Genomic DNA, 19,737 nt, shown 5'->3' with positions numbered 1-19,737 from the left:
CAGAGGGGCAGCTCGGGAGCCTCTAGACTGAGGGGCTCTGGCGCCTCTGGGCTGAGGGGGACTGGCGGCATTGGCGGCCCCTGGCTGACTGGCGGCACTGGCGGCCCCTTGCTGACTGGCGGCACTGGAGGCCCCTGGCTGACTGGCGGCACTGGCCAGACTAAATAATGACAACACAAAGGAAATAAAGGTCAGAACGTGACATTGTTTTCAAGGATGATAGCTGTACTTTTAGTTTATGGTTGACACAGCTTGTTGGCAATTAGCCAATCAGCATTTCCCAAAGAGTTCAAATCACATGAATGCATCCAACTGGTATTTAAGACTTCACAACTGGTAAATTCCCCACCTCCCACATTGTTACAAATGCAGCATCAGAGTGGAAACTTGTGAGGCCCAACATAACAATCTGGTCACAACAGACTATGCAAGGAACATTGTGAATGCTGTTACAAATGCAGCATCAGAGTGGAAACTTGTGAGGCCCAACATAACAATCTGGTCACAACAGACTATGCAAGGAACATTGTGAATGCTGAACATTGGCATTTAATTTTTCATCTGTACTGAAACCGAACCGTGACCCCAAAACCGCAATACGTACCAAACCGTGGGTTTGTTGAATCAAATCAAATTTATTTAAATAGCCCTTCGTACATCAGCTGATATCTCAAAGTGCTGTACAGAAACCCAGCCTAAAACCCCAAACAGCAAGCAATGCAGGTGTAGAAGCACGGTGGCTAGGAAAAACTCCCTAGGAAGGCCAAAACCTAGGAAGAAACATAGAGAGGAACCAGGCTATGAGGGGTGGCCAGTCCTCTTCTGGCTGTGCCGGGTGGAGATTATAACAGAACATGGCCAAGATGTTCAAATGTTCAGAAATGACCTGCATGATCAAATAATAATAATCACAGGCAGAACAGTTGAAACTGGAGCAGCTGCACCGCCAGCACGGTGAACCATTAATACTCTAGCAGCCAATAATAATCAATTTCCTTATTCTATAATCATAGTTCTCTCTTAGTTAATTAGCATCGCAGGAGCCAGAGACAGTATTACAAAGACTGTGTCGTACCAGATACGCCAGATATGTCCTGTTATTTATGTACTGCAGAGCAGTGCGGACTGGGGCAGGGGGGTGGTCAAGTGTGGTTGATCTCCATGTAAGATGAAGATGACCATGGAGAGATACAGCTAGGGTTGCAAAATTACCTATTTTTCCAGAAATCCCAGTTGGTAGATTCCTAGAACCAGGAGGGACTAAGCATGAAATCCAAAATCCTCCAATGAGGATTTCTGAAAACTAACCGCAATTGTTGACACTTACCGTCGACGCAGGCTGGCCTGGCCTTCGTGGTGCCAGCGATCTGGCCTCTCCTGCAGGCACAGCGGGCAGTCTGACGGGCAATGGTGCATCTTGGCACGCTGCTGTCTCTGTTGAGCATCACAATCTCACAGGTGCCCACAGCCAACTGGCCTGCAGAGACAACAAAGGAAGAGTCCATTACATGGTCTGTCTTCAATGGCATCCTACACTCCATATGCAGTGCACTACTTTTCACTGTTGAATGGAATAAGATGCAATTTCAGACACCGTCTATGTTACGTTACAGTCATTCAGCAGAAGCTCTCATCCAGACCTGCATTCAAATAGCATTTGTTTTATTTCAAAATACTTCAGCTGCGCATGATTGAGCTGCCTGGCACAGCGGAATCAATGGAATATTCCCTTGCTCAAATTTTAGGTCATGGGTGCTTCTTTATGTCTTTGCCAGAAATGAAATATTAAGATGAACAAGGTTGCTCCATGAAGGTTAACTTCCAGCTCTACTTCCTGGCTTGAGGCATTATTTCAGCTCATCCCACAATGCAGTTCAAACAGGGGTAGTGGGGGTATGCGGTACCGGTAAAAAGTTAATATTATTACTATACCAAAGATGGTTAATTTCGTTCATAAGAGAGCAAAGAGCAGAAAGCTCTGATGAAGGCCAAGAGGCCGAAACGTAAGCTTGAATAAAAAAGTGATACTAGCAAGAGCAGGTCAAAAAAAAAATCTATGCATATAAACTGTTACTATGCACCTGCAACAAGATAGCTCAGATGCGCGAGTGTCATTTTTTGTTGTTGAATTGTAGAATGTAAAACACACACCAACATAACTTGTACAAAATATCATGTAAACAAAAAACACTTTTCAATTAGAAAAGAAATCCACTTTGGTTTTAAAAAAGGACTTGACCAAAAATAAAGAAATAATAGTTACAAATAAAAACGACTTACACCACCACAGAAGCTATTCGCCATCTTCCAAGTTGTTTTGTTGTTTACTTGGAGATCTAGCTTTCAAAACTCGCAGCCCCTCTTCCAATGCATTGGAATGCAGTGTGCTGCACCCCCATATCTAATTGATCAGTTGTTGTCAAAGCCGAAATGATTATGACATCTGGGCATTTAAAGTGTTGCATCCCCGGGTAATGGTAGCGGGTTATTTTTAGTTGTTGTAAAGAGGAACTCGACAGTAAAAAGCATTAACATCACGAAGAGGTTTATTTCCAAGATGACAGTAGATACTACATAGCAGGTTCCAGGCCGAGTCCATCTGCACCCGCTCAAAGGAAACACAATTGAATACCTTGGCCAACAACCAATGAGGCCTGCCAATAAAACTATGCGCATCCAATCAGATACATATTTCCAATATAACGTACTGAACACGTGCATACCATTTTAACCAGGAGTGCATAATAACTTGCTGCTTATATCTCAAACACTACATAAAGTAGACTTAATTTTCTAAATGTCACATACTATTAAACTAAATATTTTGCATACTAAAACGGCCTACTATTTAGGATGCAAGTATGAGTATTTGGACACATAATAGTCTCACCCCCCCCCCCCCCCCCTCCCCCTCCACACACACACATCCAGCAAGTCCCCCACTCCTGGAGGTTACGGCTGTGCCATTTGATATCAATGTTCTCCCCATGATTCAACAGCAACCAGATGAATGGGACCACATGATAAGCTTAGAGGAGAGAGGGAGGAGGGAGAGAGAGATGGAGGGAGAGATGGAGGGAGACAGTGCGGAGGATTACAGGCTTCTTAATGTGCCCTAAGCCACTGCAGCCCATTCCGTCACGAGGAGCAGAAGTTAATTCATATGACAGGGAGTTTCCGTCACTCGGTGGCACGGAGAAGCTTGGTCTCGCCTCTATTTCAGATTATGAAATGCACTTACGGTGGGCCACAGAGTGAGGGATGGTGGGGGGGGGGGGGGGGGGGGGGGGTCGCCCACGCTCTGGTTTCCATCACAGATGACATCTACAGGCGCTGGCACCCGCTACCGAGTAGAGTGACTAGCTCTTCCCGGGAAAATGACCTTATCACTGAGTCACACACAAACAAACGTACCCACTTACAGAGATGCATGGATACATATACACACACACACACACATGCACACACACACAAACCTCAAAGCAAATTCACAGCGCAGTGTGATTTCAAATGTGCAATATTTTTGTGTAAACTTATTGTATGACTTTTAAGTTTCAATAATTCAATATTCTGTAAATACTGTATACTCCAAGCAAAAGGTATGGGATCAAAAACATGTTTTAACTATGGCTTAAATTCAGATATTTTAATTAATGCATATATTTTAGTTTTGACCTGGCTGGCTGCAGTTCAAACTAGCACTAAGTACCTTAATCTGCATGTGTGACAATATCTTATTCTCATTCCTATGTTGAAATCATGGGACTCAGCAATGTAGTTGCAGTGATGTTATTTGAGTGAGGCAATTGAAGCCACACACCCACAACCAGAAGCATTTTCTGAGTTGATGAATATGTGATGTTATGTAAAAGTAAGACAATCAAAACCACACACCCACAACCAGAAGTATTTTTTCTGAGCTGATGAATACAGTAACTTAGACAATATACAGTGCCTTTCAAAAGTATTTAGACCCTTCTATTTTGTCTCGTTAATAAATACAACATTCATAACTAAAATATAGTAATTGAGTAATTATTCAGAACCTTTTTTTAGGCAAGCCTATATTAGTTCATGAGTAATATGTGACTTAACAAATCACATAATAAATTACACGGACTCACTCTGTGAGAAAATATGATTTTTGAATGACTAAGCCTTCCTCTGTCCCCCATACATACAACATCTGTAAGATACCTCAGTTAAGTATTGAATTTCAAGCACAGATTCAACTACAAACCTTTCCGAAAGCCTGATAAAGAAGGGCAGCACACATGAAGAAAATAACCTATATAATACTATAGAAGTATTACTATATTTAGATACTCTATTATTCACTGCAGTGGTTGTGCAGAACAAATATATACACTACCGGTCAAAAGATTTAAGGGTTTTTCTTTATTTTTACTATTTTATACATTGTAGAATAATAGTGAAAACATCAAAACTATGAAATAACACATATGGAATCATGTAGCAAACAAAAAAGTGTTAAATAAATCAAAATATATTTCATATTTGAGATTCTTCAAATAGCCACCCTTTGCCTTGATGACAGCTTTGCAGGTGACGCTCATTGAGAGAATGCCAAGAGTGTGCAAAGCTGTCCTCAAGGAAAAGGGTGGATATTTGAAGTATCTCAAATATAAAAAATATTTTGTTTTATGTAACACTTTTTTTGGTTTCTACATGATTACATATGTGTTATGTAGAAAATAAAGAAAAATCTTTGAGTAGGTGTTCTAAAACGTTTGACCGGTACTGTAGTGAATACTGTAGTATTTACTGTTGTATTTTTGTGGATATGACTGTATTATTTGCCAGAAATTACTGCAGTATACGGTAGTGTTTACTGTAGTGTTTTTTTGGACATTACTGTAAAATACTTATTTACCAGGTGTGAAAGTAAGATGGTAAGGTCCAGTATGGTGTTCCGGCAAAATAAATAGTGGGGGTAAGCTGTACCGGTAAAACATGAGCCTATTACAACAATCAAAACAAAATATCAAGAAAAGTGTAGTCTATTACACCATTATTTATCATTCCCACAGGTCAGAGGCATGAAAACTGAGCAAATGAACTTGAAAACAGGTGGTATAGTTTAGGTTCCAAAATGCGATGTGGTTCGAGGAGAACACAGAAATTTTGCCAAGGCAGGTGACCGACACCGAGAGGCACACAGACAGCAGTGAACACATACAGTGGCAAGAAAAAGTATGTGAACCCTTTGAAATTACCTGAATTTCTGCAAAAATTGGTCATAAAATTTGATCTGATCTTCATCTAAGTCACAACAATAGACAAATACAGTGTGCTTATTAAACTAATAACACACAAACAAGAATATGTCTTCATGTCTTTCTTGAACACTGTGTAAACATTCACAATGCAGGGTGGGAAAAGTATGTGAACCCTTGGATTTAATAACTGGTTGACCCTCCTTTGGCAGCAATAACCTCAACCAAACATGTTCTGCAGTTGCAGATCAGACCTGTACAACGGCTAGGAGGAATTTTGGACCATTCCTCTTTACAAAACTGTTTCAGTTCAACAATATTCTTAGGCTGTCTGGTGTGAACTGCTCTCGAGTTAGCCTTACATTCTCCTGCAAAATGTCTTGATAAACTTGGGAATTCATTTTTCCGTCGATGATAGCAAGCTGTCCAGGCCCTGAGGCAGCAAAGCAGCTTCCAACCATGATGCTCCCGCCACCATACTTTACAGTTGGGATGAGGTTTTGATGTTGGTGTGCTGTTCCTTTTTTTCTCCACACATAGTTTTGTGTGTTCATTCCAAACAAGTCAACTTTAATTTCATCTGTCCACAGAATATTTTGCCAGAAGCGCTGTGGAACATCCAGGTGCTCTTTTGCGAACTTCAGATGTGCAGCAATGTTGCTGTTTTTTGGACAGCTGTGGCTTCTGCCGTGGTGTCCTCCCATGAACACCATTCTTATTTAGTGTTTAACGTATCATAGACTCATCAACAGAGATGTTAGCATGTTCCATTAGATTTCTGTAAGTCTTTAGCTGACACTCTAGGATTCTTCGTAACCTCATTGAGCATTCTGCACTGTGCTCTTGCAGTCATCTTTGCAGGACGGCCACTCCTTGGGTGAGTAGCAACAGTGCTGAACTTTCTCCAATTATATGCAATTTGTCTTTCCATGGACTGATGAACATCAAAGCTTTTAGAGATTCTTTTTTTTTTTTTACCCTTTTCAGCTTTATACAAGTCAACAATTCTTAATCTTAGGTCTTCTGAGATCTCTTTTGTTCGAGGCGTGGTTCACATGAGGCAATGCTTCTTGTGTTTAGAAAACTAAAATCTTGTCTCATTGATTGGACTCCAGGTAAGCTGACTCCTGACTCCAATTAGATTTTGGAGAAGTCATTAGCCTAGGGGTTCACATACTTTTTCCAACCTACACTGTGAATGTTTAAATGATGTATTCAATATAGACAAGAAAAATACAATAATTTGAGTGTTATTAGTGTAAGCACACTATGTTTGTCTGTTGTGACTTGAAGATCAGATCAAATTTGATGACCAATTTATGCAGAAATCCAGGTATTGCAAAGGGCTCACATACTTTTTCTTGCCATTGTACATTCTGCCCTAATGACAATTGCCAAACGTCATTGCACCTTTTGGTGTTTTGTGTAACAGATATTTCCATTCATCACTGTTTGGAGGCTGGTGGATGTGAGTGGATGAACGTGTGTGGGTAGGATGTTTTATATCAGATATAAAACATCATGACTCGTGTTTATACCACAATAAAAGGTAATACATTTTAAAAGTAAAATGGCAAATCTTTACAACTATGCCCAAAGAGCTCCTATTGAACTAATAGGGATTCTACATGAAATTCTAGGAGTAGGCCAATAAAATGTTTTGGTGCACAATACATTACATTTACTTTCACCTTTGGTATTTAGTAATAGTCTTTTTGTTTTATAAACTTAAAAAAACATATTATTATAATTTTGTACTGAATTAAATTTTATGAATGAATGACATTTTGTTTTCGTGTCAAATCACCATTTGGCAACCCATCCCTTATGGGATTAATTGACACAAACAAACATTACAATTCACTATGGTAATTAAATGATCATTCTTCTTCTGGCTTTCTCTGCATTACACATCACATAGAGTGAAACAAAAAAATCAATAGTAAATAATGTTATCCAAACAATAATTACATCCCTAGAGCAGTAAAATAATATACATACATACACACTGTATATATACACCTACACTAACGTTCAAAAGTTTGGGGTCACTTAGAAATGTCCTTGTTTTTGAAAGAAAAGCACTTTTTTGTCAATTAAAATAACATCAAATTGATCCGAATTACAGTGTTAATTTTTTAAATGACTATTGTAGCTGGAAACTGCTGATTTTTTTATGGAATATCTACACAGGCCCATTATCAGCAACCATCACTCCTGTTTTCCAATGACACCTTGTGTTAGCTAATCCAAGTTTATCATTTTAAAAGGCTAATTGATCGTTAGAAAACCGCAATTATGTTAGCACAGCTGAAAACTGTTGTGCTGATTAAAGGAGCGATAAAATGTGCCTTCTTTCGACTAGTTGAGTATCTAGAGCATCAGCATTTGTGGGTTTGATTACAGGCTCAAAATGGCCAGAAACAAAGGACTTTCTTCTGAAACTCATCAGTCTATTCTTGTTCTGAGAAATGAAGGCTATTCCATGGGAGAAATTGCCAAGAAACTGAAGATCTGGTACAATGCTGTGTACTACTCCCTTCACAGAACAGCACAACTTGGCTCTAACCAGAATAGAAAGAGGAGTGGGAGGCCCCGGTGCACAACTGAGCAAGAGGACAAGTACATTTGCTGCCTAGAAGGCCAGCATCCTGGAGTGGCCTCTTCACTGTTGCCGTTGAGACTGGTGTTTTGGTACTATTTAATGAAGCTGCCAGTTGAGGACTGGTGAGTCGTCTGTTTCTCAAACTAGACACTCAAATGTACTTGTCCTCTTGCTCAGTTGTGCACCGGGGCCTCCCACTCTTTCTATTCTGGTTAGAGCCCGTTTGCGCTGAGCAAGAGCCACATAATGCTAGGGTATATCTGGTGTGCTTTCTGGAATAAGAGCAAGCGTATATCATGGTAGAAAGGTCAATAGAGGATCAAATGTGTTTCATTCTCTATTTCTTTGAAAAACTTTACTAGCTATTCTGGCAGTTGGCATATCCAACAGTCTATACCAAAGTCTGCCATACATGCGTTCCACCTCACCTCACCGGGTTCCCAGCCCGTGTCCCCAGTTATTGCAAGAATAGGTGCAAACTTATGGACACCTAAAGAGTAACGTACTGCTCTGTTCTTAACACCCCACACTCCTGCTGAATAGTCCAGAACAGGACACAACGCATGTCTGATACAGTTTGGAGTACGTAGCATAACCTATATCTTTGAGTGTTTTAGTTGGTCCTAAGAGCTCTACTTGCTGAGTTGGGAATTGTTTGGGCTTTCTCATCGAGGAAACCTACTGGACAAATACCAAAATCACAAATTGTCCTGTAAGTAGTTGGGACTGGGATCTGAACAGCTATGTTCAACACTATTGCTATTTTATACAAAATGAACACAAATATATGGCCTATACTTGGTATGTAGGTTTCTCACTCATGGGTGGCAAAAATTGGGATATTGGGGAGTCACTGGATTGATGCTGGGTCACTGAATTTATTTTGGGGTGATTTGTGAATGAAAATAAGAGCATGTTCTCATAGCCTACAGGTAAATCCATTTGAAGTCAATCACTTTTTGACAGCATCCCTTTTGTTTTAAACAAAACTTTCCATACCTGTTTGCCCATAGAAGAAGTTGTCAGCAAGTTACTTTTTGGACCTGAATGCCAGAATATTAAGGAGATAAAGGTGCTCAAAGTTGACCATTTGCATACCCCATACTACCACGGTTGAAATAAATGATCCCAGAAATGTTCCATTTGCACAAAAAGGTTATTTCTCTCAAATGTTATGAATACATTTGTTTACATCCCAGTTAGTGAGTGAGCCTTTCTCCTTTGCTAAGATAATCCATCCACCTGACAGGCATATCAAGAAGCTGATTAAACAGCATGATCATTACACAGATGCACCTTGTGCTGGGGACAATAAAATGTGACGCTTAATTGTGCCGTTTTATCACACAACACAATGCCACAGAAATCTCAAGTGTTGAGGAAGCGTGCAATTGGCATGCTGACTGCAGGAATGTCCACCAGAGTGGTTGCCAAATAATTAAATGTTAATTTCTCTGCCTCCAACGTAATTTAGAGAATTTGGCAGTAGTTCTAACCAGCCTCACAACCGCAGAACACGTGTATGGCGTTGTGTGGTCGAGCGGCTTGCTGATGTAAACATTGTGAACAGAATTCCCCATGGTGGCGGTGGGGTTATGGTATGGGCAGTTATAAAAAAAAATGTGCAGGCTTTGATTTTTTCATATTCTCATGTGTTGTAGCATGTACATCATCTGAGGTTTTTGTGTTTTGCCACCATCGGTTGAGACACAACATGTTGTTGAATGCAGTGTGTCATTTCAATCATAGAAATATAATTAATAGAATGGACCTATCCCTGCAATTTAGCTGGTACACCATTGAAATTGTAACTTCTAATTACTGCCACAAAGATGGCCATCAGTCCATCCATTGCTGAATGTCAACTTAAATGTTAATGTCTATCTATTATCTATATTTCTGTGATTTCAACAGGTTTCCTATAGAGGATTGACAGTTTATTTTAAAACAACAGATATTCCCATTCAAGTCAACATTCTCTGATGTCTAGACCTCCAACCATCTTAGTCAAGAACATCAGATAAAATAGGATCAAGCTACAACATATGCAAATATGAAAAACATCTGTTTATTTCAAGAAATTATAAGATAGTTTGACAACCCTGTTTGTAAGCTTTAAATAACATAAATCTCAACATTTATATTTTCCAGTGATGAAGACATGGATAAAAGGAATCAACTTTGAGTACATTTATCTCTTGAATGTTTTGGCATTCAGGTCCAAAAAGTAACTTTAAGTGCACGTCTACAATGGGCAAAGGTTTTGTTCAAATCAAAAGGAGTGTTGTCAAAACGTGATTAAATTCAAAGGGATTTACCCCTACTCATAACGCCCAAGAGCATGCTGGGGCCATTCATTCTCTTTGGTTTTTGGTCATCAATGCTTGTTTCTGAAAAGTAGTCTAAGCCCAGATTGTGGATTGTAATACACTACTTTTCTTAGGTAAGGAGGCATTTTTGTGATTTAGTAATTTGGGTAAACTAACCCTTTAAAATGCAGGAAGGAGTGGCTCTCGTGGAATAAAATTATTAAAAAAATACTATGGAAGGAAAAGATGAGGACAATTACTGATAATATTTACACTTTCCACCCACATAACATCAAGAATTTTAAACTCCAATGCACTCCACGTAGAAAATAACTACAAACTCAACCGCAAGGGAGGCAAACAGTTGCTGCAAAATAGAATTCCTATTCAGGGAGCTGTAAAATATGGGCCTTGATTGATTTTACTGTAAAAACATTTTCATTTTTCCATAAACATCCCCCTAGGTATACGACTTCAAAACAAGAGAAGTGGTTTACTTACATCAAAATCATCCTCACTGTGACTTGTCACCACTGAACTGAGCTGCCGGAGAAGACTGAAATCTCTCTATAAACTTTACAACCATTTTCCATTGAGCTGATAGCTTCACATTGACTTAGTAGGCTGGACATAGTAGGCTACAGCACACAGCTAAAGTGACAAACTTACCATTCCATCATCACCACCATACGATGCCGATATAGTCAGAACAACAACTACCTCCACCTCATTAATCAGAGAACATCTCTCTATCTCCACCCTGTCCTCGAACCCACGTCCAAAACAAAGGTGCTGAGGTTAAAAAAATGAAGAGAGGGGAGCTGCTGGTCCAACTGGAGGAATTGGCTCCGGAAATACAGAAATCTCAGAATGTATCGTTGAATAAACTGGCGAGGGTAGAGAGAGGCTTGACAGGCAATCCATTAGTGTGGGGCTGGGGCCCAATCGTGTGAGCCGGACAGGCTACTGCACTTTGATTTCCTGTCGCTGCCACTGTGACGGATGGCGCCGTTATAGAGGGGAGGCAATGCAGCCAGTCGTGGCAGGATTCATGACCGGCCCGGCACCCAAGACCAAATACCTCTTGTCGTGGAAATTCAGTACTGAGAGAGACTCGGTCTTGGTCATTTCTTCAAACAATCATCTTTATTTAATCTTGATTGATTATTGCCATAATGGGACCGTCAGCCCACCAGTCTTGACTGACTGTTAGGCTGAGAGTCTAGCCTTTACAGACGATGCACAGATTTTATATAGCTGATACCAAGATTGTTTCGTCAGTGACTTCTAACCTTCCCATAAGCCACCTTGGTTATCTACACAGGATGGTATTTTACTTAGTGTCCCAGATGCCAGGAAGATGAGACAACGAGGCATTGTTCTTAACTCTTACAGGCTCTCTCTATCTTGTGTCACACACACCACATCTTGTCTATAGAATGCTAGCTTTTAGGTTTTTATCACCAACACAAGTCAATTGTCAGCTTCAAGCTCTCTAGTAGAACCCATGTCCTCAACACACAGACTAGCTGCAGGGTGCTAGAGTGGAGACCATAAAACACAGCATTAGCAGGACAGAAATATCTTACTGTTCGTTAAGTAAATAATTGTTACATATCCAACAAATAAGGTGAATATGACATTTTTCCCTAACATTCTCTTTGTTAGGCATCTAGGGGCTTCCAGGGGCCTCCGGGGGAGTTGGAGATGGGCCGTAGGAGCACTGAGTAGCTGTGTAAGTCAGGTGTGGTTGAGATACTGTATATATAAAAGTATGTGGACACGCTTTCAAATGAGTGGATTCTGAAATTTCAGCCACATACATTGCTGACAGGTGTATAAAATCGAGCACACCTCCATGCAATCTCCATAGACAAACATTGGCAGTGGAATGGCCTTTCTGAAGAGCTCAGTGACTTTCAACGTGGCACCATCATAGGATGCCACCGGTCCAACAAGTCAGTTCGTCAAATTTCTGCCCTGCTAGAGCTGCCCGGTCTACCTTAAGTGTTGTTATTGTGAAGTTGTCTAGGAGCAACAACGGCTCAACTGCGAAGTGGTAGACCACACAAGCTCACAGAATGGGACTGCCACGTGCTAAGGTGGGAGGCGAGTAATAATTTTCTGTCCTCGGTTGCAACACTAACTACCGGGTTCCAAACTGCCTTTGGAAGCAACGTCAGCACAAGAACTGTTCGTCGGGAGCTTCAAGAAATGGGTTTCGATGGCCGAGCAGCCGCACACAAGCCTAAGATCACCATGCGCAATGCCAAGCATCAGCTGGAGTGGTGTAAAGCTCGCTGCCATTGGACTCTGGAGCAGTGGAAATATGGTCTCCGGAGGGATGAATCACGCTTCACAATCTGGCAGTCCAACGGACTAATCTGGGTTTGGTGGATGCCAGGAAAACGCTACCTGCCCGAATGCATAGTGCCAACTGTAAAGTTTGGTGGAGGAGGAATATATATATTTTTTTTTCATGGTTCGGGCTAGGCCCCTTAGTTCCAGCGAAGGGAAATCTTAACGCTACAGCATGACATTCTAGATGATTCTTCCAACTTTGTGGCAACAGTTTGGGGAAGGCCCTTTCCTGTTTCAGCATGACAATGCACAAAGGGAGGTCCATACAGAAATGGCTTGTCGAGAATGTTGTGGAAGAACTTGGCCTGCACAGAGCCCTGACCTCAACCCCATCAAACACCTTTGGGATGAATTGGAACACAGCTGCAGGCCAGGCCTAATTTCCCAACATCAGCTCTTGTGGCTGAATGGAAGCATGTCCCAGCAGCAATGTTTCAACATGTGGAGGAAAGTCTTCCCAAAAGGGTGGAGGCTGTTATAGCAGCAAAGGGGCGACCATCTCCATATTAATCCATATTTATTTATTTTATTTATTTATTTATTTATTTTACCTTTATTTAATCAGGTAGGCAAGTTGAGAACAAGTTCTCATTTACAATTGCGACCTGGCCAAGATAAAGCAAAGCAGTTCGACAGATACAACAACACAGAGTTACACATGGAGTAAAACAAACATACAGTCAATAATAAAGTATAAACAAGTCTATATACAATGTGAGCAAATGAGGTGAGAAGGGAGGTAAAGGCAAAAAAGGCCTTGGTGGCAAGGTAAATACAATATAGCAAGTAAAACACTGGAATGGTAGTTTTGCAATGGAAGAATGTGCAAAGTAGAAATAAAAATAATGGGGTGCAAAGGAGCAAAATAAATAAATTAATTAAATACAGTTGGGAAAGAGGTAGTTGATAGGGCTAAATTATAGGTGGGCTATGTACAGGTGCAGTAATCTGTGAGCTCCTCTGACAGTTGGTGCTTAAAGCTAGTGAGGGAGATAAGTGTTTCCAGTTTCAGAGATTTTTGTAGTTCGTTCCAGTCATTGGCAGCAGAGAACTGGAAAGAGAGGCGGCCAAAGAAAGAATTGGTTTTGGGGGTGACTAGAGAGATATACCTGCTGGAGCGTGTGCTACAGGTGGGAGATGCTATGGTGACCAGCGAGCTGAGATAAGGGGGGACTTTACCTAGCAGGGTCTTGTAGATGACATGGAGCCAGTGGGTTTGGCGACGAGTATGAAGCGAGGGCCAGCCAACGAGAGCGTACAGGTCGCAATGGTGGGTAGTATATGGGGCTTTGGTGACAAAACGGATTGCACTGTGATAGACTGCATCCAATTTGTTGAGTAGGGTATTGGAGGCTATTTTGTAAATTACATCGCCAAAGTCGAGGATTGGTAGGATGGTCAGTTTTACAAGGGTATGTTTGGCAGCATGAGTGAAGGATGCTTTGTTGCGAAATAGGAAGCCAATTCTAGATTTAACTTTGGATTGGAGATGTTTGATATGGGTCTGGAAGGAGAGTTTACAGTCTAACCAGACACCTAAGTATTTGTAGTTGTCCACGTATTCTAAGTCAGAGCCGTCCAGAGTAGTGATGTTGGACAGGCGGGTAGGTGCAGGTAGCGATCGGTTGAAGAGCATGCATTTAGTTTTACTTGTATTTAAGAGCAATTGGAGGCCACGGAAGGAGAGTTGTATGGCATTGAAGCTTGCCTGGAGGGTTGTTAACACAGTGTCCAAAGAAGGGCCGGAAGTATACAGAATGGTGTCGTCTGCGTAGAGGTGGATCAGAGACTCACCAGCAGCAAGAGCGACCTCATTGATGTATACAGAGAAGAGAGTCGGTCCAAGAATTGAACCCTGCGGCACCCCCATAGAGACTGCCAGAGGTCCATATTAATGCTCATGATTTTGGAATGAGATGTTAACGAGCAGGTGTCCACATACTTTTAGTTATGTAGTGTTTGTGCACATTCTAACAATAGGGAAGTGGAGGTGAATTCATGTCCACACTATCTAAGAGGTATCTGACTGATGGGAAAGTTCAGAAGACTTCAAATGCTGGAGGAGCGCCCTAATCCCAAATCAAATCAACCTCTATACTAGCCTCTATGGACGTGTGATGATCTGAGAGGATTGGATATGGATAGAGTTCTAGTCAATCAGAGGGCAAGTTGGAGCTACTTAGACTGGCTGACTTCAAACTCTTAAGTCTTCCTGACTTCGGAGTCCAGAAAGGCTCCTTGATGTTGTTGGCATAATGCATCGATAATGAAGGGGGCTGGGCTTTTTTACTGATTGATTCTCCTCTATGTCTCTCTCATTCAAACAACCACATGGACAACCACACACAGCCCCCAAGCACCTCCCCCTTCCAATACAACTGTTGCATTTTCGAACAACGAGAGGTCTCAACTAGAGGTTGACCGATTATGAATTTTCAACACCAATACCGATTATTGGAGGACCAAAAAAAGCCGATACGATATTAATCGGCCAATTTTTATATATATATTTGTAATAATGACAATTACAACAATACTGAATGAACACTAATTTTAACTTAATTTAATACACCAATAAAATCAATTTAGTCTCAAATAAATAATGAAACGTTCAATTTGGTTTAAATAATGTAAAAACTAAGTGTTGGAGAAGAAAGTAAAAGTGCAATATGTGCCATGTAAGAAAGCTAACGTTTAAGTTCCTTGCTCAGAACATGAGAACATACGAAAGCTGGTGGTTCCTTTTAACATGAGTCTTCAATATTCCCAGGTAAGAAGTTTTAGGTTGTAGTTATTATAGGAATATTTCTCTCTATACCATTTGTATTTCATATACCTTTGACTATTGGATGTTCTAATAGGTACTTTAGTATTGCCAGCCTAATCTTGGGAGTTGATAGGCTTGAAGTCATAAACAGCGCAATGCTTGAAGCACAGCGAAGAGCTGCTGGCAAATGCATGAAAGTGCTATTTGAATGGCAGACTGCTCTATCAAATCATAGACTTAATGATAATAACACACAGAAATACGAGCCTTAGGTCATTAATATGGTCAAATCCTGAAACTATCATTTCGAAAACAAAACGTATATTCTTTCAGTGAAATACGGAACCACATTTTATCTAACGGGTGGCATCCATACGTCTAAATATTGCTGTTACATTGCATAACCTTCAACGTTATGTCATAATTATGTCAAATTCTGGCAAATTAATAACAGTCTTTGTTAGGAAGAAATGGTCTTCACACAGTTCGCAACGAGCCAGGCGGCCCAAACTGCTGCATGTATCCTGACTCTGCGTGCACAGAACGCAAGAGAAGTGACACAATTTTCCTAGTTAAAAGAAATTCATGTTAGCAGACAATATTAACTAAATATGCAGGTTTAAAAATATATACTTGTGTACTGATTTTAAGAAAGGCATTGATGGTTATGGTTAGGTACACATTGGTGCAACAACAGTGCTTTTTTTCACGAATGCGCTTGTTAAATAACCCGTTTGGCGAAGAAGGCTGTGATTCAATGACAAATTAACAGGCACCGCATCGATTATATGCAACGCAGGACAAGCTAGATAAACTTGTAATATCATCAACCATGTGTAGTTAACTAGTGATTATGTTAAGATTTATTGTTTTTTCATTATTAATTTCACATTACCTTGGCTCCTTGCTGCAGTCGCATAACAGGTAGCCAGCCTACCACACAGTCTCCTCGTGGAGTGCAATGTAATCGGCCATAATCGGTGTCCAAAAATGCTGATTACCGATTGTTATAACTTGAAATCGGCCTTAATTAATCGGCCATTCGGATTAATCGGTCGACCTCTAGTCTCAACCCCCCAGGATCTTTTTTTTTGAGAACCAATCAAAGTTCAAGACAGTTTTTTGTGGGAATATTGCACCAACAAACGGACTCCTGTCCAGTGTGTCACGGCCCTCCCTCGCTGTGTACCACGTGAGCCAGGCTAGGAGCTACTACCATATCATATCTAATCCTTTCAGATCTCCACAAGTGCATAGGAGATAGAGGCAAGTGGTTGACTTGGGATCAAAGGAAAGAGAAGTCAGTGGGCATAAAATGTTTGTCTACCTTTATTCTAAAGAATGTTTCCAAAAGATCAACATGGCTGCCCAAGGATGTCCTCATCTTTGTGACTATGGATCCTTCTTGTTTGGTTGAGAATAGAATTCTAGTAATTTATCCCAAAACTGAACTACTGTGGGCTACATAGAGAAAAGGTCAAGTTGCAGGTTTGATCAGCATCGTAGGGCATAGTATTCCATAGTTCAGGGCTTTATAGAGTTTGAATAAAGTATATAGATTATTTGTGAAGGATCTATGTGGTGGTCTTGTGTGGTTTAGTTGGTAGAGCACGCTTGCAATGGCAAATGTTGTGTGTTCGACCACTGCTGGGGCCACCCATACATAAAATGTATGCACGCATGACTGTAAATTGCTTTGGATAAAAGCATCTGCTAAATGGCATATACTATTATAATAGTTTATATGCAGACTTTATGTAGGCCTATACTCTATAAAGTCTTTAGAGTGGGTTGTGAAAGAATAAACTCAATTGATCGGTTCGTTTCTACAGCCCGTAACAAGGAAATGAATGAACAATAGGATTGTAACAGACTCATACACAGCATCCTTTTGTCAATCGTTTCGGGTCAAAGAAATGAATATAGGGATAAAATATTGTTGGTTTGAGAGACGAGGAGCTGAGGAGGACATAGTATGCATTTGCCTTGTGAGAAGAGAGAAGAAAATGAACACAGTAGTAATAAGTGAATAACCAAGTTCCTAAGCGTTGGTGTCCTTCTCCGTTAGACATGACTATGGAGTTCCAAATCGTTGCCGAGGTAACGGAGAGAAACATGGTTTTGCTTTCCATTCTGTGGACGAGTGAAGGTGTAATTGCACTAGTGCATACATAATTCAACACAGAAGACTACTACTGTCATGGAAAGGCAAGGAATGAGTACAAACCAGTATGAAATCACAAGGCACATGATGAAGAATAATAGTGTAGGCCTAATAGCAAAATGAAAAGGCTACATCATAGCCAAGGATAGTCCAAAGCATACATGACAGTAGTAGTGCTTCCCATATTCATCTTTTGAGTAGCCTAACAACAATTATAAACTGGGTAGTTTGGGTCCTGGATGCTGATTTCGCTAAAAGCCATGGTATATCAGACAATATACCACAGGTATGATGCAAAATGACTTATTTACTGTTGTAATTGCGGTGGTAACCTGTTTAAAATAGCAATACGGCACCTCTAGGTTTGTGATATACTCTTAGAAAAAAGGGTTCCAAAAGGGTTCTTCGGCTGTCCCCATAGGAGAACCCTTTTTGGTTCAAGGGAAATCCCTTTTTGGTTCCACGTAGAAACCTTTTGGGTTCCATGCAGAACCCTCTGTGGAAAGGGTCCTAGATGGAACCCAAAAAGATTCTACCTGGAACCAAAAAGGGTTCTTCAAAGGGTTCTACCTATGGGGACAGCCGAAGAACCGTTTTAGGTTCTAAATACCACCTTTTTTTCAAAGAGTGAAGATGGCCAATATACCACAGGTATGATGCAAAATGACTTATTTACTGTTGTAATTGCGGTGGTAACCTGTTTAAAATAGCAATACGGCACCTCTAGGTTTGTGATATACTCTTAGAAAAAAGGGTTCTTCGGCTGTCCCCATAGGAGAACCCTTTTTGGTTCAAGGGAAATCCCTTTTTGGTTCCACGTAGAAACCTTTTGGGTTCCATGCAGAACCCTCTGCGGAAAGGGTCCTAGATGGAACCCAAAAAGATTCTACCTGGAACCAAAAAGGGTTCTTCAAAGGGTTCTACCTATGGGGACAGCCGAAGAACCGTTTTAGGTTCTAAATACCACCTTTTTTTCAAAGAGTGAAGATGGCCAATATACCACGGCTAAGGGCTGAATCCAGACACTAGCTGAATCCAGACACTAGCGTTGGGTCTTGTGAAAGAACAGCCCTTAGCTGTGGTATATTGGCCATATACCACCTTCTCGGGTTTTACTGCTTAAATAATCCCTAACAAACCCATACAATTGGTCTACAATACCAACCCTAAGAGAGGGTAATTTTTATGTAAAAACCAATAAAACATAGCAAAACAACATTATTCTGTAATTATAATTATACACTGAGATATCAGTATAGCAGTATCAAGACAATGATCCATCTCCTTGCATGAATAAAGTAGAGTAAGTAGAGTAACCGTGGCATGTAAGTAAGTAGAGTAACCGTGGCATGCATGTAGGCTATGCACTTACCCTCTCTCAGGCGATGGGAGTGGATGACCCACAGGAGCAGCAGACAGCAGAGTGACGCTCCTCCACCTGCCGAGAGCTTCTTCATTCCCTTTCCCGACCGCAGCCCCGTCTCGACGTGTCCCCCTCTTTATTCCCACTTTTAAGGTGGCGTTCAAATGGGTGAATACTTATTCATGTGGTGTTCTGATAGCCCGTCGCTGGCATCCATCTTGCGCGGTAAATTAATGGAGGAAAATCCAAAAGATTATGATTGACAGGATCCTTTATTACAAAATGCCCCTTTTATCTTGTCCTGTGACTGTCTGTCGATGATTTGTCGGGAGTGGAACACCGGTAGAAGCGTCATAGCCCAAAATTGAATCAAAATTAGATGTCAATTTGGCAAGTTTCTAAACACATTCAAATACAGGACAATATTGTAATGAAACATCAGCGATATGAAATAGCCTACCATTCATCCCGGTGGAGGTTACAGGTTTATCCCATGTAGACCGTAAGGTTTATCCATCCACTGACTGCCGATGGGAAGATCTGCCTTCTGCAAGACGCGGAGGCGAACACCAAGATCTCCGCAAGAATTGTAAGCAACTTTGCGCTTGAACGTGAATAGCCGAAGACGACGGAACCTGTACCCACTGACTGTTCCTTCAGCCCAATAACAATAAAAATAAAAGTGAGGCTCGTGAAAATCAAAACAGGATATACATTTCTGCAAGGTAACTTGTAATTGCAGTCGCTTGGACACCACAAGTCAACATATTAAGGCCGCTTTATTCCTCAGGGAATAAAAATGCAACATTTAAAAAGTGATCCTTTTTAGATAAAACATTACTAAATATAATCACATCACCAAATAATTGATAAAACACACTATTTTGCAAAGAAGGTTTACAGTAGCCTCAACAGCACTTTGTAGGGTAGC

The 19,737-nt window shown here is 40.8% G+C and overlaps 1 protein-coding gene across 2 annotated transcripts in view; it reads right to left on the bottom strand.

The window, feature by feature from the left end:
- Positions 1-19,456, bottom strand: part of LOC110491876 (chemokine-like protein TAFA-5) — a 54,618-nt gene extending 35,162 nt beyond the window's left edge. For both annotated transcript variants that reach the window (XM_021565697.2, XM_036946770.1), the window contains exons 1-2: positions 18,816-19,456; positions 1,328-1,477 (exon numbers count right to left, since the gene is read on the bottom strand). In XM_021565697.2, coding sequence (XP_021421372.1) covers positions 1,328-1,477; positions 18,816-18,900 — 235 coding nt within the window. In that variant the 5' untranslated portion in view covers positions 18,901-19,456. The remainder of the gene's footprint in view (positions 1-1,327; positions 1,478-18,815) is intronic.
- Between the last annotated feature and the right edge of the window lie 281 nt (positions 19,457-19,737).

This window comes from Oncorhynchus mykiss, chromosome 16, assembly GCF_013265735.2.
Source record: "Oncorhynchus mykiss isolate Arlee chromosome 16, USDA_OmykA_1.1, whole genome shotgun sequence".
In the NCBI taxonomy this organism is placed as follows: Eukaryota; Metazoa; Chordata; class Actinopteri; order Salmoniformes; family Salmonidae; genus Oncorhynchus; species Oncorhynchus mykiss.
Note: the sequence above shows the minus strand (reverse complement) of the source record. Positions and strands in the feature narration are given on the sequence as shown.